A 23,423-nucleotide genomic window follows, 5' to 3' on the forward strand; every position below is an offset into this window, starting at 1 on the left:
CCCTAATAACATATTTAATTTGTAAGAAAAATAAATAATTTTCTTTTTATTTGTTTCATATTTTCCAGCTTTTTTTCTAATAATTTTCATAGTGAATCAGATTTGCAAATCCTTTAACAAAATCCTAATACGTTCGGATACAGAAATCGATGTGGTTTATTTGTTAATACAATTTAATTATCATATATTTAACTTTTCTTCCTTTATGCATCCCCGTGCATCGCAAGTGAGGAGAATTGCTAGTATATATGTAAAAAAAAAAAAAGAATCACTGTCCGAAAGCAAAGGCCTGGACCGGAAAAGTCTTGGTAATTCCGGCGAGGCTCTTGAAGTGGATTTTTCCGGTGGGCGGATCATCCTCTCTTATTTCAGTCACCGGGGGCCACATCATCATTTCCCTCGCCTTCACCCCCCTCAGCTTCTTTATCCTCTTCGTCTCTATGTACGCGTTTATATCGCTACCGTAACTCACGACTTTATTCGCCATCTTGAAATCGTGCTCCACTTTCTTTTGTTGCACTATCCACATGTACCCCGTGGCCCGAACAAACCCTACTTCTATCACGTTTGCTAGCGGCAGAAGTCCGCCCGGCAGCCCGAACTCCTCCAGCAGCGATACCGCCATTTTCAGCCCTTCTTCGTGGCCCTTTTTCACTATCCCTCCTTCGTTTTCCGCCATTTTTTTTTTTCGGGTTTGTGACAAGATTAGTTACTTGTTGTCTTGTATACATGCATGTTATGGTTTTTCTTTATATGGGGTGCGTACTTACATTAATTTTTTGTTTTTAAGCTAAAAGTTGGGTGGATTAATCGAAGTTAGTTTGATTTATTAATAGCATTGGTTTAATCGGGAGTTTTTATTTGTTAATATTCTTATTTGTTGTCTAGATTTTTTTATCTTCAGTTATAGTGTTTTTATATGCAGTGGCGGAGTCAGTATAGGGTTGGGGGTCATGACCCCTCCAACATTTCTCAAATCACTATTAATTTATTTAAAAATATTTTTTTTTTGTATATAGAATTAGCACATTAACGGCCCATCTCATAAATTATTTAATAATGCATTCGACCCCTCGAACTTAAAATTCCGACTCCGCTAATGGTTATATTTGGTTCTAGTTTTTCAGTATTGTGTTTATATTTTGATTCTTCCCTCTTGATTTTTTTTTCACCTCCAATACTCGTGAGTCCAAGACTAACCAAGCCACAATCATCAATTGGGCAAATTACGAAAACCCCATGAATATATATAAGTTAAATTGCAAAACACATCCTCACCGATCTGTAATTATTATAAACCCCTGATATTTGTTTTCATCTTACAGCAACCCTCTTATAGCGTGATTTTTAATGGATTTTTTTAGTCCAAATAATATTTCTTGAAAATGACGATTCTATCTCTACAGACCTGGCATTTCTTTATGCTATTTTTTAATGTCAAAAATTTCCCTCTAGGGGGCTTTACACGGAATCTTTACTTCTTTATAAATAACACCTTCACAATTTTTTAGTACACCATTACCAACTTGAGGGTGATTTTTCTCTTTAAAAAGTGTGAATAAATGTCCCTTTTGCAGGGGTCGAATTGACATTTTTCATGAAATATTAACTAGAATTAAAAAGATTCCATGCAAAATTACACCATAACGAGGTCGGTGTAAGGCGGAAACAAACGTCGGGGGATTTTGATAATTACATAAAGGTGGAGGTGTTTTTCATAATTTACCCTAATCAATTAATCAACCAATTCATCTTTTTTCTTACTCACTCTTATTTATTTTTCAGGTTTTAAGTTACTTATTTAGTATAATCATTTGCTTTGAACAATTCTTCGACATCGATATTTACCCAAACGAGTTCGATTGTTCTCCTATATTAAGAGAAAATTAAACGATAATTCGTATCAATATTTTCAAATCAACTATTTTGCCATGACTTCTTGAAATATTCACAATATGCAATTAAATTATGGATTTAAACTAGTAAGAACCATTTATCGAAAAAAAAAAAAAAGAAGCTAGCAATAATCGACAGTTTTATACCAGTAAGTGCCTTTATATTAATGCACATTTTCCAAAGACAGTTCAAAACACGAAAACAAGTAGTAATGCTTAGTAGTACAGTAAATTCCAATGGTCTTGACCATCATTCTTCCGAATATTTCATTTAAACGAGATGCAAATACAATTTTTTTAGTTACCGAACGAAACCCCGAATTTCCACGTAATTTCACGCACCACTTGCGTATAAACGCGTCCACTCTTTAGCTGCAGGATTGATAAACAAAACTTTGATCAAATAATAATAATAATCAAACTAAGGAACATAATGTTTTCACAAGATATTTAACTACTGCAATACGCATTAAAGAATTATAATTTTAAGGAAACCTGTTTCAACAGCTTCAGCCTCGTTTGATTTCCAATGTTTGGCGATGTTTTCAGAAAGTGGGTCGTCGGGATTTGGAGCACTAAGAAGTGCTTGAATGCTAAAAACAACCAAAACGAGTGATTTTTAAATTAGAGATAAACAAACATATGTTACGTAATTAAGTTTACTATAAAACTTTCATTACCTCAAAAGTACGGTTCTAATTTGAAGAGCAGGACTCCATTTGTCCTTGAGAATATCTAGGCATATTCTTCCAAGCTGCACTAAAATATCATCAGGCAAAGATGCAAAGCATAGTGGACAAAAAAAACATCGAGAGCGAGAAAATCGAAATTAGGACAACAAACCTTGTCGATGTTCGGGTGGTAGATTTTAGTGAGGAAGCGAACCTGTCGGTTTACAGCGTAAAACAGTCAGGCATGTGTCTTCTGATCCACATAAAAGTCAATTTCATTTCACACAAAATATTTGACAACTCTCAATAACAGAGTCCTGTTTTCGAGCAACCCTAATTTTATTTTCGAACAAAATCTGAAATAAAATTCTTTTTCACAGCACCGTAATTACTCCAAGTTGGTTAATAAATAACTCTCTAATAGTAGCTATGCCTGAAGAACCTACTCGAGTTTATCTAATCATAATTCTAGGTCATAAAACTGGGCTCAACAAACAAATAAACCTGCAGCAATCCATAATTGAACCGTGACATCATTATCTTATCAAGCGGATATTTCTGTAATTACGTGAAATGGTCAAATACGAATACTGCAAGATTATTTATAAGAGAATACAAAAAATAACCCAAGTTAAGTAACTTCTATTAAAAGAATCTTATTTTATCACAATTAAATGAGAGCTTATACACTCTCAACGTTCTCTTCTTTGCATTTACTTTTTCCTGCTTTCTTATCCCTTATAACATATTCAGCCACTACACCACACTACCCAGCCACAACCATCTCCACTACTCTCCATGATACAGGTAACCGAAGAATTTCGTTCATCCAGGGTGTTTTGGCTTTAGATAAATCAATTAAAATTGCACTTAAAAGGTACTTCAACTCAAGGAGATATACGACCGAATGGCACTCTCAAAATAAATTTCTTTCAAAATATGTGGTTCTTGCACCTTAGGATATTTTAGGGATCGAGATTAGAAAATGGACCATTAGCACTATTGCTCAATCAGGTCGGGGATTTAACCCTAGGAATTTACTAAGCAGTTAGAAGTAGTTAGAAAAAAATAGCTTAACAGGAAGTAGCTCGTTGTTCCTCTATCTATAACTACTACGCAAAACTAATATCCTACATAAAATGATCCATTTATTTCACTAGTATCAACAAATGATACAGGAATAACCAAAATAGGCAAAGGAATGTACCAAAAACCAAAGGATGGTATAAAAGCACTGGGGTAAGATAAATCAAGTAAAATAAATTTATAATTTCCTATTCTTGTAAGCTGTGTTAGATTATGTGCGAGCATATGCAGACTATTTACAATATGCAACCAATAACATTGATATGGAATACCTTTGGAGCAGCCATTGGGTATTCCTCAGGTAAAAACAACTCCAGCTTAAAAACACCGCCTATAATGCCAATAAAACAACAAGAAACAACATAAAATTAGATAGAATCATCATCCATAATACGAGGTCTTATAAAAAGAAGGCACGGATGTTTCTATTATACACATCATCCATCACTGATCAAATCACATAGAGAAACATGAAAAAGGAAAGGGCTAGGGAGGTTGCTATTTTTCAAACGTTTACATGATTTATAATATATAATGACCCATTTGAAAAGGATGTGACACATGCCAGCATATGTCATATGCCGAAAATTGATTTGCCTAGAAGTTGCAGGCTTGCAGTCAATCAACTAGTGAACCAGCATAAATCAAATACTTATGTTACGAAAGTCATATGAAACAATGAGAAAAACTACATGCACAATGAGAAATTCCATAAAATATCATTACTACTCTCAGCACAGAAAGAAGAAACGGCACATACTGAATATATTACATTGAAACTTGCTAGTTCTTTTTACCTTCATAAGGGGACTGTGTTGGACCAAGAATCATAACATTGAAATACCGCATATTTTCTTCTGACGGAGATGCACTTATTCCTGGTGCTGTATCCACACATCCAAACAAACACACAGTCAAACTCTAATAATGATTCACCAAAACCTAAAATAACTCAACTGTAAATTCACACTCTGATCAGAAGAAACGGGCAAAATGATCAGAGTAACTAGTTGATCAAATCAAATGATCATGATCAGAAACCAGTAACACCTTTCTCGATATTTAAAACCAGAGTAATAGTTAAAACTGAAAACTTCAATAGGAACAAAATTCACAAATTCGATATTTTATCACGATGCACTAGAGATCAATTTCCGCAAATAAAACGCATAAAATTCTGAACCGGCAAGCTTCATTTTCAAGTCAATGGAGTGAAAAAATTCGGAAAGAACACAGAAACAACAGAAAGAACAATTAACGAAAACTGCATATTAGAAATACAATTGAGATTTTCATTAGATTTAATTCGTCGGAATCATAACTTAATTGAAAGGCTTACCTGGTTCGCTCAGAAGACGCTGCGTTTCCTATATAACAAAACACGAAAAAATTCACAAATCGGTCAATCAACAAAATATCAGAGCGAAATTAAACAAAAAAACCAACCAATTCAATTCAAATTCAAAAAAAAAAACACAAAATCTAGGGTTTAGAGTTGACATAAAAGAGGGATCGTGAGTAGAATACAAAGATCGGGATTGTACCTTAATAATCCGACGCGGTAAATTGCTGTTAGCCATTGAATTGATTTTGCGAAGCTTTTTCCGTTTCCTGTGTTGTTCTTCGTCGGAGAGTTTACGCTAATAAAAGGGTTTTTCTTTTTTCCTTTTTTCTCTCTCTAGAAAATGGGGAATGATTACCGTTCAGAGAAACTTTCATCTTTATTTTGTAAATTCATATTAATAATTAAATAATTAAAAATAATAGTAATAATAATAAATCAGTGGTCGTCGGTATTTCTTTTTGTTTTTGCAATTTGGGGGTTGTTTATTGTGACTATTGAATTTGGATATGTATAACAATTGAAATGTTAGATATTGTTCAATATTACTAGTGCCGTTTTAAATTTGAACGTGCTTTTGAAATATTTTTAGCCTGATTTTGGCAAAAATTAGAAACGCTGAAATTGTAATCTTTTGAATTAATTTTCTTGGATCAACTAGATTGAACGTCGTGTGATAAAGTTATGCATGAATGAATTAAGTTTTGAAATTTTGATAAGTCAAACGTCATAATTATGAGCATTGTTAATGAATCCATTCATATATAATTATATATTGGTAATTCAAGTTGGACTCGAGAGCTAAATCAAAGAACTACAAATTTTGTGTTTAGAGTTTTCCCATGTTCAGGCTCAAAAATCGTCAAACTCATATTTAAAGTCGAAACCATATTATGAAAACTGACATAACATTTATAACTTATTAAACAGCGATTATATTGTAATCCTCTGTGTTTTTACCGTTTAGAAACTATAGTTAATTTAGTCTTTTGTATGATTTCAAAGAAAATATATCAGAAATTTGTATTTCATCGTGTAACATGTAATAAACGGTATTTTATTTCATATATATATATATATATATATATATATATATATATATATATATATATATAATTTATTAATAAAAAAAAGTCTATGCAAGCACGATTACGTTCTTGAATGGCAATTTAATGGTTATATTCTTTTTCTTTCTTTTATAAAAAATGCAAATTATATTAAAACCAGAAATTACTTTAATTCGTACCATTTGCTATATGTAGAGGTAATAAATCAAATGAATCACATAAAAATTAAAAATAAATTAATGGAATTGAATAACTAATTTCAATTATATTTCAAAAAATATTCGGAAATATCATAATTTCGGAATCGGAATGAAAACAACTAGTTCCATTTTCTTTTATGGGATTGGAGCGGAAATTAAAATTTCTATTTTTTATTAGCCTAATGTAAACTACATAATAAAATTAATATTAGAAGTGTAATTTTCGGGAATTAATATCGAAATCTCATACGCGTTCAAATTCCGATTAAAAAAAAAAAAAAAAAATCAAACATGAAGCATAAATGAAAGTTTTTTGTTCTAAAATTGAAAATTTTGAATTGAAATCGACGAAATTCAAAAATTTCGTTCCAGTTTCACCGTAGATAACTAAAACGTAAGCGAAACGAGAATCCAAATTAGTAATTCTTATGCGATCTTTTCTTATTTAACCCCATTTACATTTATTTTATCTTAGTTATGTTTCTAGCTTCTATCAATGCATCAACTGCATGGATATTATTACATTATTAAATCCTTAACAGATAAAAAATAAAAAATAAAAAGAACAATAAACATTAGAACATTTTTTTTATTTTATTCAGATATGAACATTACAATAATGTCACCGAAAAAAAAAACAGGAAATTAACAGACTCCTCATTACCATACAGCCAATAAATAAAATAATAATAAAAAAATAAAGAAAAAAAATAAATAGGAAATTCCCCCTTTTTTTTCTTTTCTTTTTTTTTTTTTCTTTTTTTTTCATTTACCAGTATTTATTGGCCAAATTGATAACAATTGAATACACAGAACAACAAGAGAAGCCAACTTATTTAATTAAATAATTAATTAATATTAATAAATAAAACTTTTTCTTTTTTATTTATTTATATAAGTTTTTTAGTTAACGAGAACACCCAAATCGAAGAGGACAGGGGTGCACTGTGGAACGGCGGCTCCGGTCATGAATCCGATGGGGTTAGCAAATCTGACGGCGGCGTGAGTACCGTCGTTGGTGGTGCAGCTGATTCTCGATTTAGCGAAATCTCCCATCGGCTCGACGCAATCGGGCCTCGGGCTTTTCACGACGGCGACCTCGCAGATCTCGTTCTGGTGGTCTCCGACCACCGGCAGACTGTAATGCCCGTTGAATCCGGTCACCCCCTCCACTGAGTAAGTCACCGCCTTCTTTATTAGGTCTCTGCATTCCAATCGCACCGTCGCGCCTGAAAACCCCCAAAAAAAATTGAAAAAAAAAATTTAAATTAAATTAGGGTTTTGAAATCGGAGATTAATTAATTAATTGATTGATTTACCGATGAGGCGTTGGGCGAGGACGGTTTCGAACTGGACGCGGCAAGGGTCGCAGTAGACGTCGCCCTCGACGTTGAAATGCTCCGTCTGGTGGCCGTGGACGACGGCGGCGAGGAAGCAGAGGGCGGAGATGAGAGCAACAGTTTTAGCCATTTTTATTTTTATTTATTTTCTGATCCTTTTTAATTTATTATTTATTTTTGGGGGGCTTGAAAACTGTTGTTCTCACTCTTCTGCTTGTTGTGTGTACGATTTGAAAATGGTGGTTTGCATGGCAGTATTTATAGTGAGAGAAAGCATGAGAGAGAAGCTAAAAAATGGTGGTGGAAGGAACGATTATTTTGCACTGGTTTTACGGCATTCCACACACTTGGAGAGGAGAGAATGCTGATACACACATTCCCATGCATCATAATATTGTACGGACGTAATTTGTTTTCTTTTTTCATTATGAAAAGAATATTTCTTTATTTATTATTCTTTTTTAATGTATTGATTAAAAAAAGGGCGAATGATAAAATGGCCCATCACATGGGACATAAATGCATTTTGGTCCACAAAAAAAACAGTCTCTCAATTAAGCCCATCCCCATGTCTTTAGTCCAAAATACCCTCCATAATATAATTCTTATCAATTCCACCCATTATGCTCTAACTTCCTTAATATTACACATTGATCCTGGATTTAAACAAATATATCACATTAACCCCCAAAATATTTTTTTTTTCAGAAAATAATTTTTTTTCTGAAATTTTTTTTTTCCGGCCAGATTCCGGCGTTGACCGCCGGAGACCGCCGGTCTCCAGCGTTGACTTTTGTTTTTTTTTTTATTATTTTTTTTCCTGAATTTTTTTTCCGGCCGGTCAACCACCGGTCTCCGGCGTTGACTTTTTTTTTTTTTTTCTTTTTCTTAGAAAAAAATATTTTAATTAATATTACTGTCTTAGCTACTAAATTACTGTCTCAGACAGTAATATTATTGTTTGGGACAGTAATATTATGAATATTATTTTCCCGAACAGTAATATTATTAATATTATTGTCTAAGACAGTTAAATTACTGTTGGAGACAGTAATTTAGCAGCCAAGGCAGTAATATTAATTAAAATAATTTTTTTTAAGAAAAAGAATTTCAAAAACAAAAAGTTAATTAACAGTTAAATTACTGTCTCCGACAGTTAAATAACTGCTCGAGACAGTAATTTAGCAACGAATACAGTAATATTAATTAAAAATATTTTTTTTAAGAATTAAAAAGTTAATTAACAGTTAAATTACTGTCTCCGACAGTTAAATAACTGCTGGAGACAGTAATTTAGCAACGAATACAGTAATATTAATTAAAATATTTTTGAAGGAAAAAAAAATCAATTAACAGTTAAATTACTGTCTCAGATAGTTAAATAACTGCCGGAGACAGTAATTTAGCAGCCAAGACAGTAATATTAATTACAATATTATTTTTAAGAAAAAAAAAAAAAGTCAACGGCGGCGACCGGCGGTCTCCGGTGGTGGCAGGTCAAAATTGGGGTCAAAATTGAAATTAGGGTTAAAATTGGTTAATTGATGAAATTGGGCTAAATTGGGATGTAAATCATGAAATTGGAATTGAAATGGGTTTCAATGAATTGAGGGTAATTTTGGTATATATAATGAGATTTTCCTTATTTACAAATAAGTTTGAATGGGCTGGATTTATTTAAAAGACAAAAAAGTTGGATGTCTCTCTTTTAATTAAGTGCCCTTGTCATGGGCCTATTTGCCATTTGCCCTTAAAAAAAATATAGACGGTTTATTTTGTGCTACATCCATGGATTCCACTAGATTATATCTTACGATACATGTATAAATTCATACGTATTTTACATATTATAACGTATATGCTCATTCATTTGTAACTTAATTGACTAAGGCATTGTTTAGTTGGTGAGATTAACCATTATTAATTAAATAATTGAATTTTATTTGATGTTTGGTATCCTCCATAACTTTGGTCAACACGTAAATATTATATTATTATGGTTTATCTTATCTTCTAGGCATATTTTTTTAATTGAACATTCCAAGGTTAAATAATACACAATTGAGTTTCATTAAATTATTTAACCTTATTTTGGGTAATCTTATATTGACAACCAAACAAGGCCTTACTGATTTAAATAAATTACCATAAGGAGTCTCTCTAACCAAGAGAAGCATGAGAAAAAGTGCAGTAATTCATCTTCATCAATCGACAATCATACAGCCACAGTTAGTTCCGGAAAAGTAAGCAATCACAATTCCTAGGTTTTACAAAAAAATGACAGAAAGTCAAGGTAACCTCTCAGCCCTAGTCAGAATCGAAAGCAAGCGATCAAATTTCTCTGAGTTTACGTGTACAGATGAAACGAGTGATAAAGTCGTAGTAAATTAAAGGTTGGGGTAGTTGATGGGTGCATCTCAGAACTACTATATATTTGTTGGAACAACATAAGGGATTCTGTGGTCGTACATTTTGGTTACAATTTTGGTACTCGCTTGAGAAGTTTGTACAAGCCGAATACGTTCTTCTGCTGCCAAAGGTACGGAATGAAGAACGAGCGGTGCATGGGGGGTGACAATTCCCGATCGAGATAATGTAATGCTGCCACCACCTGTGATCATATTCCATAAGATTAACCAAAAATATGTATGTGTGTGTGTGAGAGAGAGAGAGAGATTTACCTCCCATGTTTTCAAGTCACTCCCTCGAGGAAGGTAAGGCCTTTGAAGCTGTAATTCTACGAGGAAAGTGCATTTATCTAGATCTTGCAGCTGTTACGTTAAACAATGGGGAAGAAGAGTAAGTTTTTGCTAAAGGCGAAATTAAGACAAAGGTGGTTCTCGCGAATTTTATAACAGGAAAAAAAAAGGAGTTAGAAAGAAATTACGTATTGTTGGTCAGATGCCTGGTTCTTGTCGTTGAAATAAAACGGAGCAGCAGAAGTTCCGCCCAATGTGGAGTTGAATGGGAAAGGGAGAAGACCAGTGAATCCGTCATCTATCCATCTAACCTCTCCCACATAATCAGGAACAAAAAACGATGATGGGAATCGATGCCATTCACTTCCAACACACAGAACAGAACCTATATATACATTATACATATAAATCCATACAAAATCAAGAAATCCACGTAAGCAAACCACCATCAAACATCTAAGCAAACATATGAGACAGAGAGCAAAGAACATATGAGATGTATACACAAAAGTAGTGGACATAAATTGAACATATGTTGCAACAGAAACCACCTTACAAACTAACTATATATATTCTACTTATAAAAAAATCATTCAATTTTAAAAATTTAAACCGACAAAATAACTTTGTGACTATAGTTAACTTTCGAGGCACTTATATGTAATTTGATGTTTATGTATCTAATTAGGAGAGAAGTGTCATTTTTTATTCAAACATTTTCTTACCTTCTCCTGCATCGTCATGGTGTTCGAAATGCTTGTAAATCTCTAAAGGAGCTGAATAGCCATTGATCAAGGAAAAAGTCCTAGAATGCGAGGCGCATAAAATGAGTCCAAGAGCAAGAGGTCGTAGAGCTTTTGCAATCTGTACAGGCAAAGCAAGAGTAAGTTATATATATATCCGTACATGCAAACAAAGAGTTGATTTTAAGCAGCACCAATCGAGCTAATAAGAGAATGGATTATGAATATAGAAGTTTTACCACGACGAGAACAGAATTATGGTTTGGATTGTACTTATCCCGAAATAAATCAGGAAAGCTCTCGATTACAGCTGCTGCAGCTACACAGATAAGTGGATATATGGGATACAGGAATCTGCAAAATAATTGAATCACATCAAGAATTACCAACCGGTTTCATTTCTTCACAAAATCAAGTTAGAGACTTTTCGTTTTTCTATTAAGTAAATCAAGTGATCTGAAGGATTTAAACCAAATTGTGATTTTCTCGATTACATTCCCCAATCCTTGAACCCCTTCTTCTAAGATGTGTATTGACAAACTTTAATCCATTTATGAAAGCCAGTATGCAGAATTAAGAATTTTGTTTTGTAGCTTGCTTGAGACAGAGTCATTAGTACATTTAATTAACGAACACTATTAGAAATTATAAAATTGTTACGAAGAAAATAAATGAAAAGTTGTAGGTTCAGCATGAACTTTACCTCTCTTCCTTGTGCAGCTGCAAAGACATAAAAGCTAGCCAGATATACATCGGTGAGATGATGACCAACAACTCTGGGACGTACTTCTTCTTTGCAATGGGAAGTATCACAACGAAAAGCAGAGCAAGGATAAAACAAAAGTTGAAGTTATTGAAGCCATTCTTCAGGTAAAACAATGCTCCCTCGGTGCCATACAAATGACTCTGCCCACCACCTAATACATTATATATCAATAAATTTAGAACAGATGAAGTCCACTTTCCGTAGTAGAAGTAGTCAACGATAACTGACGTTGCCTGAAAAAAATTTCAAGAAAATGTACAGTACAATATTAAAGCATGGTGTGTAGTCAAGAAATTGCAGAAGCATTGAAAAATTTCAACAAATGTTAAGAGTTGTTGGTAAATTCAACTCACCAAAAGAGCAACAGAAGTTACGACACCAGACAGAAACGCACGTTTGAACCTTCTATGTAAGGAGAAAATTGTAACAGGAAGAAATGCCAAGAGTGAGAATGGCCATCCAAGAATTACTCCAATGGCAGCGACTGCAACTGCAGCTGCATGCTTGTCGAAAAGAAAAAGTGCGGATGATAAAGACATCGCATACATAGAGAACGAACTTGGCAGGAGACCTGCATGCGAACAGAAGTTATGATTCATTAACGAAGAACATGATGCAATTGATGCACAACCCCTAGTCCCTAATGTATCTTTTTTTGGATCGAATAATCAAATATTAACTACTTACGTAAAACTAAAAACCAGTGTTCCCATCTTTCATATTCTTTTACCATATAACTCAATATACGTGCAGGATAAAGAGTGAAAACTAGAGAGACTTAATCGAGAAAGTCGTACGTACTAGTGCTAGCGAAATAACAACCACTGGCCAAGCACAGCATTGCCAGTGCATACGAAGCAAGACGTTTTCCGTACTTCCTCGAAAGGGCTATAACAAGGGCAGCGTCACTAACGACGGATAGAAGGCCGAGAAACATCCTGACAGCGTAAAAGACTCTCACCTGAAGTTTTTATAAAAGCACAGACGATTCAGAAATGCAAAACGAGAATTCAATTGAATCGAGTGGAGTACGAAAGAAAAGGAATACGAAGAAACATCTTACTTTTTCTTCACCAAACCACCAAGAAGCAGGCCAGGCAACTATGTTGTGGAAAAGTATATATAAATACGACCGCAGCGCAAACTCGGAGCTGCAGAATGCAAACAAACGATATCGAGTATGAATTTCAACATCAACATTATTATGCCTTTCAGCAACTATAAGATTTGATAATATCATCCACACACATGAATATGCTGGTCGTAATTTTGGACAAGAATTAAATTAGAAAATAATTTTTTTTTTCACCAGCTAATTTAGCAATGCCATCATTAGTTGCAATTTTACGACAATACACAATTACGAAGTTATTTCGAACAACGAATATACGAGTACATAGTTCCAAATACATAACTGTTGAGCTGCAAATTCAAATATAGGCACTACTGAAACAGATTGATCTTGTTCAAAAAACACTAGAAAACAAATTAGGGCAAAAAATAAATACAATCTGCATATAAAAAAATTAAATAAATAAAATTGTCAATTAAACGGAAACCTGTATTCCCAGGTTTGGAAGCCGGATTTGTAGAGGATGAAATGGAGAGGCTCCCAGTAATTGAAGACCTCGTCGCAGTCGTGGATTATGTTGGAGGAGGCGCTCATGTACCGCACCACTCCCAGCGACAACAGCGGCAGGAGCCACCGGAGGCCGCGGTCGCCGGAGGAGCTTTCCGGCTTGTCCAGCTTGGAGTAGCGGTCCGACGACGTCGTGTGGAGATCCGTCGCCGCCGGGCGGCGTTGCCTCGTCGTCAGAGACATTTGCTTTTTTTCTTCACTGTTTTGAAAATTAGAAGTTGCTTTTCTTCTTCTCGAGAATTTCAGTGCGTTGATGCCTTGACTGCGGGTCGGGTCGGGTCGGGTCGGGTCGGTCGGGCTAAAATGGAGATTGTGCATTGGCTTCAAGCCTTTCAGGAACCCGAATGTGAATTGATCAATACATAATAGTAGCCAAATTAAGGGAAAATTATAATTTTAGTCCTCTATTGTTGGCCGGTTTAGAAATTTAGTCTTCTAGATTGTCCTATTTCAATTTTACATGCAATAACTTTACAAAGTTAGCCTTTTTGGTCCAATTTTGCTTGAAATTTTAGTTCTACTCCTTGATAAATTATGTGGATAACAACCTCATCGTAATTTAGGTATATGAATATTTATAGATTATAAAAAGGCCTCTGGCTTGGTTTATATACGTGTCATCTCACCATAAAAATTCTATAAAAAAATAAGTTACTGACGAGATTATAATTTTTAAAAGTTTGTATAAGCAAAATCCGTAAAATTCGTTTGCCATACGGTTGAATTCAAGCGGTTAAGAGAAGACCAAAAATGCTACATTTGCAAAATTATTGCATGTGAAATTGAAACAGGATAACTTAGATACTAAATTTCTAAATAGACCAACACAGAGGACCAAAATTTACCCCCCTAAATAGACCAACATAGAGTCATAGAGGACCAAAATTAAAAACCCCCACAAATTAAAGATCATATGTACAATTAGGATTGTATTTATTTTACTAAAATCACCTAAATAAGATGGAAATTGGAACGAAATTTATGCGTTCCGTCAATTTTTATTTGAATATTTCCGATTTTGAAACAACTATTCATTTCAAAATTTGGAAGTTCTGATTTCCGATTGTTTTGCCGAATGAAATTGGAGTAAATTTTGAATTATGATCGGATTTGAATGAAATTAAAAAAAAAAATTCTAAAAAAATGCTTTAAATATCAATATAATTTTATAGTTTATATTATAGGTGACTAAAAAATGAATTTCTGAATTTCGAGTCCTAGTTTGAAGATTTTCGATTTTGTAATAACTTTTTCATTCCAATTTTGCGATTTGTTTTTCGAAATTTTCGAAGTAGATTTAGAGTTACTCTTCCACTTCGAGAAAAAAAAAACATTTTTAAGAAAAAATATTTTGGATCTGACCAGTCCGATACCACTAGTAGTTAATACATAAAGGCTTAATTTCACTTTCCACGCTTCAAATATAATTTGTTGGCACTTTGCACCTTAAAAAAAATAGCATTTTACATCCTCAAAACGTAATAAATCATGCACAATACACCCCACATCGGATATTTTTTAAGCTAATGAAGGTAATTTAATATTTGTAGTGGTATTTTGTAGGATGTCAAAATATTAAATGATTTTTTTTATATTCGTTAATGCTTTCAAAACTAAAATTTGCAATGAATAATAATACATCCCATCGAGATATTTAAAAATTATATTTTTTTATCACAAATATATTTTACATAAAAAAAAGTTCATGTATTATTGAAAGCTATATATTCTTTCAAATATTCTAACCAATTACAATAAAAGATCCACTAATCGAATAATCTAGTGAGAAAATTTACTCTTGAAAATAGGTTAGAGGGTAGTATAAAATAAAAATTTAAAATTTTATTTTGCACCCCTAAAAAAAGCAAATTAAAAAAAATTCCCTCATTAAGTTTAAAAAAGTTCAATTCATAGTGCATTGTGAATGATTTATTGTATTTTGAGTAGGGCTGTGCATGGATCGGTTTTAACCACCAACCAACCCATTTTCAACCCACAATTTGTGATGGTTAATCAACCATCAACCGACTCATTTAAGTTGGGTCGATAATGTCAACCAACCCATGTATAGTTGGGTCGATAATGGTTTCTAATATGCTAAAAAGTTGGTTAGTCGGTTAATATCGGCCAACCAACTTTATTCATTAATTTATTATTTATTAATTTTAATTAAAATATTTAATATTTTTAATTTCAAATTTCTATTTTATATCACATTTATTAAATCGTTTAATATTGACCAAAATCTTAAAAGCAATAAATCTAACCTAATTATCTAATTTGAACTATTTTAATTTTAAGACATATAGTCTAAATATTTGGACGATTATTATTTGTTGAACTATTTATGTTTAATTGCAATATATATGCCCGTAATCTTTTGAATCTTTTATTTGAATATTATTGAACTAGTCGCATTTAATTTATAAAAGATATAGCGTTGTAACAAGTAATAAAATATCAAAAAAAAATTAAAAAATATTTAGATGGATGACCCATCAACCAAACCACCAACCAACCCATTAAATTGGTTTTCAACCATCACCCAACCCATGTAAATTGGGTCGATAACGGTTTCCAATATTTACCAAAGTTGGTTGGATGGGTTGGGTTGGTTTTATGGCTGGTTTTTAACCAAACCAACCAACGCACGGCCCTAATTTTGAGGGTGTAAAAGTGCTATTAATTGTTTTCGATGGTGCAAAATTCCAAAATACTACATTTCAAGAATGCAAAGTGAAATTAAGCCATACATAAACAAAAGTGCATTGATTTTAATAATTTGCAAATTTTACTATTTTCTATAAATAAGTCAAATTTGACTGATAGTTTTTATAATCTTTTTAATTCTTGTATAAGTTTAATTGTTTCACTATTTATTAGTTAATCCTCTATAGTTCTAATAATTCACTTTGGAACGCCAATGCTAGTTTCATTTGGTATTCTCATATATCAAATTCCTACTATTAAGAACTTGATATTCTTCACAGAAAAAACCATTTTATGGTTTAGACGCCACCCCTGAAGTAAACCAAATTACAAAAAAACCCTTTTTTTAAAGATAATTACAACCACCACTCAATTATTTATGATCTTACGAAAAAACCCCTCAGAAGGTAAATTTGACACCGTAAGGGTAAACGTGTAAGACAATACATAGTAAATGGGTGGTTATAATTACCCAAACATCATATTTTTTTTGTAATTTTAGCATACCTCACGTGTGGTCGTAAAGAAATTAAAAAAAAAATTAAAAAAATCAACAGAAATAAAGAAACGATGTATTATTTCATGAAAGAACCATAAAAAAGGACCAATTTCACCATTGAACCATTGTTTTCATGAGTTCAAGATGTCACTAGTCCATTAACATTCGATTACAAGAAAAAAGCGCATGTGTTGAGCAAAGTCGAAACACATTTATGGGCAGCCCGAATTTCTTTCGTTTTGTCCCCCCTAAATACAACAAATCTACGGGGAGAAGTCGTTTCTCACTCACTTAAAAGGGATAAAAAAGGAAATAAAAAACAAAAAACCGAAACGGGAAAGAAGATGTAATTTAACCGGTGTTCTGCATTCCAGCGGCGATACCCTTCATGGTCAATATAAGTGTGTCCTCCAATCCAGGGGCGTACTCGCTTGTAGGGTTCAACTTAACGAGCTCAGCAGCTGGTTTCGATTCGATGTACTCCTTTGAAATACGAGGCCTCAGTTTTACGTTGTAGTTAGGGTCACGGGCATGTTTCAGAGTGTAAGCCTGGCATACGTTCAATGTTGTAATGTACGAGTCACGAAGTCTCAGACGTTGCTTCAAGTAGGGGTCGCCTTCTAGAAGATCCTCGTGCCCTGCAATCTATTATTCAAAACGGTAATTGATTAATTTCGTCTCAACTCAAGTCTACAACATTCATTGGGAGCATATAATACTTTGAGTTTATTGCATTTAGTACCGTTGTGTTATACCGAAATGCTAAAAGACAAAACTCCTCGGGTTATAAATAATCGCAAAAAAAACTCAAGAATTCATTTTTTGGCACACAACCCCCCTAAGTATTGCAATTTTAGGGGGTGCTTTGTTGCTAAAATTGAATCGTAGGGGGATTTTGCTAATATTTATAACACGGGGAGTTTTTGACAATTGGAGTAAACACAGGGGGTGCTAAATGCAATAAACCCATAATACTTTTGTTGAACTTATCCATGATAGAATGTTTTCCATCTTGTTTCTGGCAGAAGGGTGTTTGAGGAAAGATTTTAAAGACAAAATTAATTTGAGGCAATCAATCATAAATCATGTCTTAAATTGGAATGAGGTTTCAGTTTAGTTTTGGAAAGTAAAAACGAAACGGTTTCGAAATGTCGTTAGAAAAACACAATTTGTCAATTGCCAAGGGGGAAAAGGAATTTGTAAAAAGTAACCAAACATTAATTTTCGATGAGAAATTACCTGGAGCAGAAGAGATTTGGTTTCTTCATAGTTGGACCTCAACTTTTCACCGAACGGCCACAAGTCCTGAGAAACGAGGAGCTTGTCATACAGAGCAGCAATACCAGGATCTCCCTTGGCAAACACCATCTCAATCAAGTCAATAGTCACTCTGAAGAATGGCCATTTGTTGTACATCTCTTGCAGCATTTTAAGGTTCCTAATATCCTTCGATATGGCGTATTTGAACGCCGCCCCAAACCCTAGCCAAACGGGTAGATGGAACCTCGTCTGTGTCCATGCAAAGATCCACGGGATCGCTCTCAGCGATTCAATCCCACCACTCGGTTTCCTTTTCGATGGACGACTCCCAATATTCATTCTACCGTACTCTAACTCCGGCGTGGCCTACAAAAATTTCCCAAAAATTATATTTTATTCGAATAAAATGAACGAGACACTACAAAAAAACATCATAGGTACTTACGAGGCGGAAATACTCGACAAAACGAGGCTCCTGGAAGACAATTGAACGGTACTCCTCGGTAGCAACAACAGCAATCTCGTCGAGTAGGGCCCGCCACTCAGGCTTTGGTGAAACGGGCGGGTGCATACCGTGCTCCAGCGTAGCAGCGGTAAAACGCTGGAGTGTCCTAAAGCAAAGGTGTTCCTCACCAAACGACTGCTCAATGACTTCCCCTTGAACCGTCACTCTAAGTGACCCGTGTATAGTGTCGGGGGGTTGAGACAAAATAGCCAAATGGGTCGGCCCACCACCTCGCCCCACGGTCCCACCTCTACCGTGGAACATCGTAAGCTTCACACCATACTCCTTCGCCACCTGGATGAGCTCTTCTTGAGACTTGTACAGCTGCCATGCCGCCGATAAACGGCCGGCATCCTTGCCAGAGTCGGAGTAGCCGATCATGACCTCTTGTTTCCCGTTGATTCGATTTTTGTACCAATCGATGGAGAAGAGGCGGGCGACGGCAGCGGGGGCCGCCTCGAGATCGGCAAGTTTCTCGAAGAGCGGGACCACCCTTAGAGGTGTGCTGACGTGGCACTCGCGCTGGAGGAGCTCGACAGCTAGGACGTCGGAGGGGGAGGTGGCCATGGAGATGATGTAAGCGCCGAAGCAGTCGGAGGGGAGCTCGGCGATGACATGGAAGGTGTCGAGGACGTCGGAGATTTCTTCGGTTTTGGGGAGGTCGGGGCCGAAGAGGGGGCGCTTGCCTCCGAGCTCGGAGAGGAGCCATTCTTGCCTCTTTTCTTCGGACCATTCGCGGTAGGAGCCGATGTCAAGGTGGTTGGTGATGGCGTCGAGTACGTCGGTGTGGCGGTCGGATTCTTGGCGGATGTCGAGGCGGACGAGGGAGAGGCCGAAGGTGGAGACTTGCCGGAGGAAGTCCAGGAGGCTGCCGTCAGCGATCGGGCCATCGCCGCAAGCACAGAGGGAGCGGTAACAGAGCTCGAGTGGTTCGAGGAACTGTTGTAAGAAATTGAAATAGTTCAGCACCATATATATATATATATATATATATATATATATATATATATATATATATATATATATATATATATATATATATTGAAGTGCAATGAAACGAAAAAAAGGGGAACCTGTTCAACGCTTGTGTAAGTGGCTTCTTGTGGGATGTCGGAAACTCCTTGAGCTAGCAGATGGCGAGCACGCTCACGTGTCTGGTACAGCTTGTCTCTGACATCGCCGAGAATTACTCGGTAAGGCTCACTTGGTGGAATTGTTTTCCAAAATTCTGCATCACAAGGAAGGATCATTGAGACAGACAACAGAGAGAGAGAACTATGGAATGGGTGTGTGAGAGAGAGGGAGTGTGTTTGTGTGTGCGTGTGAGAGAGACAGAGATTTGGAGGTTACCAATGAAATGCTTTGCATCCCTCCTTGAAGACCTATGAAGTTCATCAGACCGAACACGAAACTCATCGGTGCAACGCCACATGGACAACTAGACAAAGTCAACCATTAGAAAGGAAAAAAAAACCATTTGATTGCAATGCTCAACGAAAAACGAGTAAAAAAGTTAACAATGCGAATTTGTTGAACTAATTAGGGAATAACCTCAAACATGAGATCCTCAATTTGGGAATAGTACAAGTTAGCAGCCATCATTCTGGCCAATAAGCAAACATCCCTAGTGACCTCAGGAGTTACCCTTGGATTGCCTGTATTCATTCAAGTTATAAATATGTTAATCTATCTTGATAGAGATATCCGTATTTATATCAAATAGGATATAGAAAAACTATATAAACCGAAATGTATTCTTCTTTTTGTTTTAAAGAGTAAGAAATATACCGTCACGGTCTCCACCCATCCAAGAAGAGAATTGAATGAGAGGGGCATTATACGGCATACGTTCATTAATCCCAATATTCTTGAGTGCAGTGTCAACACGGCGAAGAAACTTGGGCACACCTTTCCAGATTGTTTCATGGAAGTAACTCATCCCTGCCCTCATTTCATCTTGGGGTGCAGGTTGAGTCCTTCGGATTTCGTCAGTTCGAAAAGCAGCTTGAATCTACAGGAAAAAAAAAATCTCATCTTAGAAAAACTTACAGATACAGAATATCAAACTTGAGATCGACAAAAAAGACCATTGTAACGCTACATTTATTTGCAAAGAAAATGTTCAGTGATGCACATACACAAATCAGAACTCAAAAATCCAAATTACAGATAAAAGTTTTTTTAGAGACGATAAAATCGTCTCATATATTAAAAGCTCTGAAGAAGAGTTATGAGTTCGCCATGATGGTACTAGAGGATGCAGCAAATCCTCCATTATATCAGATTAAAAAATTCGGGACAGAAATTGGATAGTCTGACATGATCAAATCGAGCTTAGTAATGCAGTCCACTAATTTATCCTTCTTTGTTTCATTTCTCTTACTTATCATATAATTTAATTATAGAGGAAACGTAGGTATTTTAGTATGGTAAATGCAAGATATTTAAGAATTAAATTTAAACTCCAGATAGAATCATTTCACAAATTACTCTAGCGCTACTCAAAACTTAAGAAACACCGTTTTAAAATACATATGAAACTAATTACTTGATGCATATGAAGTTATGAACTAATAAGCACCAAGAATTTACCTCCCTCTGCAAAGCCTCGTCAAGCTCCTGTTTATCATCAGGTGTAATGTCTTTAGCATATAACTGTGCCAAGTTATTCCGAATCCTGAAAAACAAACATTCGGGGCGATAAGACGAAAGAATTAAAGACTAATCCGATAGAACATGCTAAAATTTTCTTGCAGATATAAAACATGAACCAAATGCGATCCAATACAAAAACTAACCTTCCATGCTTCTGTAGCAACGATCTTCTTACAGACTGTGTCGGATGAGCCGTAAAAACCAGATCTACGGTCTGATTCCTCAGTGCATCAAAAACTTCTTGAGGAGACTTCTTCAAGTCAACCACAAGTCTCTTGAGTGTCTCTTCTATGTCGGATTCAGTAGTCGCATTGCTCTCGTCGGTAATATCTCCTTTCTTCTTCTTGTTTCGGCGGCGAGTAGCAATCTGAACCTCCTCGGCCAAGTTGGCCAAGTTAAGCATGTGAGAGAAAGCTTTTGCAACAACAATCGAATCCCGGGGTCCAAACTTGTCAGGACATTTCCAAGCTCTTCCAACTTTTTAGCATCGCGCTTGCTTTCGTACTCTGCAGAAAGCTCATAGCATTCTTGCACCTACAACATTAGTACAGAAAAAAAGAATCAATTCCAGCCGAAATCGATTAGGCTGTGATTGGATCAAGAAAACATGGAGTAAGAAAGCGAAAATGGTAGGTAAATCAGTTCACAAATTTTTTACGAGACAACAGTTTTACTGGGGAATAAGTCTCGTTTTGCTCTGCATTTTCATTTTTTCCTCGTTTCGAAATCATTGATCCAGTCACGACGTTAGTGAAATCGAGCCAAAAAGGGTGGAGTTAAATCAGTGACGACTGCTACTACCAACCAACATGTAACAACACAATGTACCGATCTTCTACTTTTCTTTAACCGTAGCCATCTCGAAAGTCGAAACACTACATTTACAAATCAGAACAAGAGATGGAGCCAAAAGTTTATAAGGCTAATCGCTACTTCCTCTATAGAACTAACACAAATATCCAATCTTTTCAACAACAGTCCCATTCAGGAAGGTTTGCCACAGCATGATCTCGATAAAATAAAAAAAAAACTAACGAAATCGTTCGTTCAAATGTCGCGATCAAACTTTTTTAACATCACAATCAAATCAAACACTCGATTCAAAGGAAGCCAGAAACATATAAAAAATCCCCAAATTCAAAAAAAAAAAATCGAGAATGCATACCGTTTCCCTGAGATCCTCTCCGTGCAAATCCTGAAGAATATCGAGAAATCGATCCAAAAGCAAAGCATCGTACTCGATAAGCTTGTCGTCCTCGGACACTTTCCCAGGTACCAATAGCCTCAACTGCGCATCAATTGATGCCATCTTCTCCAAATTCCTCGTCGCCATCGAGCCGTCGGTTTTCCCCTAACCCCCAATCCTGCACAAAAATCACAAGCAAACTTTTAATCACGATCCGACGATCATGGAGTTGCAGCTTACTAAATTCATGCAAACCATTAATAAAAATCAAAAAATCAAAAATTAAAATTCACATGCAAAAATGGATTGCGTTTCGAAAACGACTATGTGCGAGTGATCATTAATCATGATAGTATTACCTGAATCTGGACAAGTGGGGTTCTCAGAGAAGGGGATCAGAAATTGAAGAGAGAGAAAGTGTGTGTGTGTTACTGTGTGTGAGAGAAAGAGCGGAGAGAGAGAGAGAGAGTTGTGATCCAGAAGACACTCCCCGGAATTAGTTATATATAGACAAAGAAAGAAGAGAGAAAATCGTTTTCTATTTTTTTTCGGTTACAAAAACAAATACTAAAATCAAATTTGTTTTCTTAAAGGGACATAAAATATAATTAATTAATGTTGTGGTCCATAATCGAACAATTGTACACCTAATGTCGTCTCCCATTACAGTCAGCCCTCTATAAATTAATACGGACACTAACAAAATTATATTACTTTAGCAAACTATTAATTTATCGAATTAACAATTTAATACATTTTTTATTGAACTAGTACCGTAATAAATTTTTATTTAAGCGATGTTCTACTGTTTATTTTGTTTGAATTATGTCACTACAAAATCAGAGTACACACTTTCACAAATAACCAACAAGAGAATATTCTATAAAGATGCTCTACTATTATTGTTCATGTTTTTGGTCATGTCTCTATTACAAACTTTATTAAATAGTTCAATTTTGGAATTGTTATAATACAAGCGTGCTCTATAACATCATACAAAAAGATAAAGGAGTTATACATACATTTCAATGTATGCATAGGATTCATATGTACATTGCTAATACTTATTTCACAATAAATATTCATTTCTTTACAAACATAAGGCAAATAGCAATCTCATGTGATAGCTCGTAAATCAAACAAGAGATTTAAATGTGATTC

At 35.1% G+C, this 23,423-nt stretch overlaps 5 protein-coding genes across 7 annotated transcripts in view; all 5 read right to left on the bottom strand.

The window, feature by feature from the left end:
- Positions 1 to 258: 258 nt before the first annotated feature.
- On the bottom strand, positions 259 to 701 carry LOC105970300 (uncharacterized). The gene has a single exon (XM_012995109.2). It carries the CDS (start codon positions 677 to 679, stop codon positions 269 to 271), a length of 411 nt encoding a protein of 136 aa, XP_012850563.1. The 5' UTR covers positions 680 to 701; the 3' UTR covers positions 259 to 268.
- A 1,333-nt stretch (positions 702 to 2,034) lies between these two features.
- The window catches only part of UBC36 (ubiquitin-conjugating enzyme 36), a 67,945-nt gene continuing 46,556 nt past the window's right edge, over positions 2,035 to 23,423 (bottom strand). The window contains exons 1-9 of one of the 2 annotated variants that reach the window (XM_088822332.1): positions 7,012 to 7,028; positions 5,197 to 5,317; positions 4,992 to 5,019; positions 4,450 to 4,536; positions 3,925 to 3,983; positions 2,739 to 2,780; positions 2,576 to 2,649; positions 2,391 to 2,488; positions 2,035 to 2,267 (exon numbers count right to left, since the gene is read on the bottom strand). In XM_088822332.1, coding sequence (XP_088678458.1) covers positions 2,230 to 2,267; positions 2,391 to 2,488; positions 2,576 to 2,649; positions 2,739 to 2,780; positions 3,925 to 3,983; positions 4,450 to 4,536; positions 4,992 to 5,019; positions 5,197 to 5,232 — 462 coding nt within the window. In that variant the 5' untranslated portion in view covers positions 5,233 to 5,317; positions 7,012 to 7,028 and the 3' untranslated portion in view covers positions 2,035 to 2,229. Of the gene's footprint in view, positions 2,268 to 2,390; positions 2,489 to 2,575; positions 2,650 to 2,738; positions 2,781 to 3,924; positions 3,984 to 4,449; positions 4,537 to 4,991; positions 5,020 to 5,196; positions 5,318 to 7,011; positions 7,029 to 23,423 lie in introns of those variants that run through there. The other variant, XM_088822331.1, reaches the window with a different exon arrangement.
- Positions 6,958 to 7,830, bottom strand: LOC105970316 (anther-specific protein LAT52). Its single transcript, XM_012995125.2, has 2 exons — positions 7,581 to 7,830; positions 6,958 to 7,490 (listed from the first exon to the last, which is right to left on the bottom strand). Exons 1-2 carry the CDS (start codon positions 7,729 to 7,731, stop codon positions 7,165 to 7,167), a joined length of 477 nt encoding a protein of 158 aa, XP_012850579.2. The 5' UTR covers positions 7,732 to 7,830; the 3' UTR covers positions 6,958 to 7,164.
- EBS3 (Alg9-like mannosyltransferase family) lies at positions 9,778 to 13,790 on the bottom strand. The gene is made up of 10 exons (XM_012995256.2): positions 13,369 to 13,790; positions 12,873 to 12,960; positions 12,611 to 12,770; positions 12,163 to 12,380; positions 11,747 to 12,042; positions 11,283 to 11,397; positions 11,026 to 11,164; positions 10,489 to 10,685; positions 10,283 to 10,372; positions 9,778 to 10,212 (listed from the first exon to the last, which is right to left on the bottom strand). The coding sequence occupies exons 1-10, from the start codon at positions 13,764 to 13,766 to the stop codon at positions 10,078 to 10,080; spliced, it is 1,836 nt and encodes a 611-aa protein (XP_012850710.2). The 5' UTR covers positions 13,767 to 13,790; the 3' UTR covers positions 9,778 to 10,077.
- On the bottom strand, positions 16,718 to 22,995 carry LOC105970377 (phosphoenolpyruvate carboxylase). 2 transcript variants are annotated; one of them, XM_012995185.2, is made up of 11 exons: positions 22,622 to 22,995; positions 22,242 to 22,440; positions 21,220 to 21,610; positions 21,014 to 21,098; positions 20,210 to 20,432; positions 19,973 to 20,076; positions 19,772 to 19,859; positions 19,495 to 19,649; positions 18,362 to 19,360; positions 17,896 to 18,282; positions 16,718 to 17,301 (listed from the first exon to the last, which is right to left on the bottom strand). In XM_012995185.2, the coding sequence occupies exons 3-11, from the start codon at positions 21,477 to 21,479 to the stop codon at positions 17,008 to 17,010; spliced, it is 2,595 nt and encodes an 864-aa protein (XP_012850639.2). In that variant the 5' UTR covers positions 21,480 to 21,610; positions 22,242 to 22,440; positions 22,622 to 22,995; the 3' UTR covers positions 16,718 to 17,007. The 2 variants fall into 2 exon arrangements, with proteins under 2 accessions (XP_012850639.2, XP_088678447.1); XM_088822321.1 differs by having other exon boundaries at positions 16,718 to 17,462; positions 17,821 to 18,282; positions 22,622 to 22,818.

The sequence above is a fragment of the Erythranthe guttata genome, chromosome 8 (genome assembly GCF_056151865.1).
Source record: "Erythranthe guttata isolate IM_541 chromosome 8, IM_541, whole genome shotgun sequence".
Taxonomy (NCBI): Eukaryota; Viridiplantae; Streptophyta; class Magnoliopsida; order Lamiales; family Phrymaceae; genus Erythranthe; species Erythranthe guttata.

Coding starts and splice junctions, on each gene's coding strand:
- LOC105970300 (XM_012995109.2), bottom strand. CDS start 679: ATGGCGGAAAACGAAGGAGGGATAGTGAAAAAGGGCCACGAAGAAGGG.
- LOC105970316 (XM_012995125.2), bottom strand. CDS start 7,731: ATGGCTAAAACTGTTGCTCTCATCTCCGCCCTCTGCTTCCTCGCCGCC. Junction 7,491..7,580: donor CCTCGCCCAACGCCTCATCG/GTAAATCAATCA, acceptor GGGGGTTTTCAG/GCGCGACGGTGCGATTGGAA.
- EBS3 (XM_012995256.2), bottom strand. CDS start 13,766: ATGCACAATCTCCATTTTAGCCCGACCGACCCGACCCGACCCGACCCG. Junction 12,771..12,872: donor GGTGGTTTGGTGAAGAAAAA/GTAAGATGTTTC, acceptor TAAAAACTTCAG/GTGAGAGTCTTTTACGCTGT. Junction 10,686..11,025: donor CCATGACGATGCAGGAGAAG/GTAAGAAAATGT, acceptor ATGTATATATAG/GTTCTGTTCTGTGTGTTGGA.
- LOC105970377 (XM_012995185.2), bottom strand. CDS start 21,479: ATGCTTAACTTGGCCAACTTGGCCGAGGAGGTTCAGATTGCTACTCGC. Junction 20,433..21,013: donor ACGAGGCTTTGCAGAGGGAG/GTAAATTCTTGG, acceptor TTTTTCCTGTAG/ATTCAAGCTGCTTTTCGAAC. Junction 19,650..19,771: donor GGATGCAAAGCATTTCATTG/GTAACCTCCAAA, acceptor CTTGTGATGCAG/AATTTTGGAAAACAATTCCA.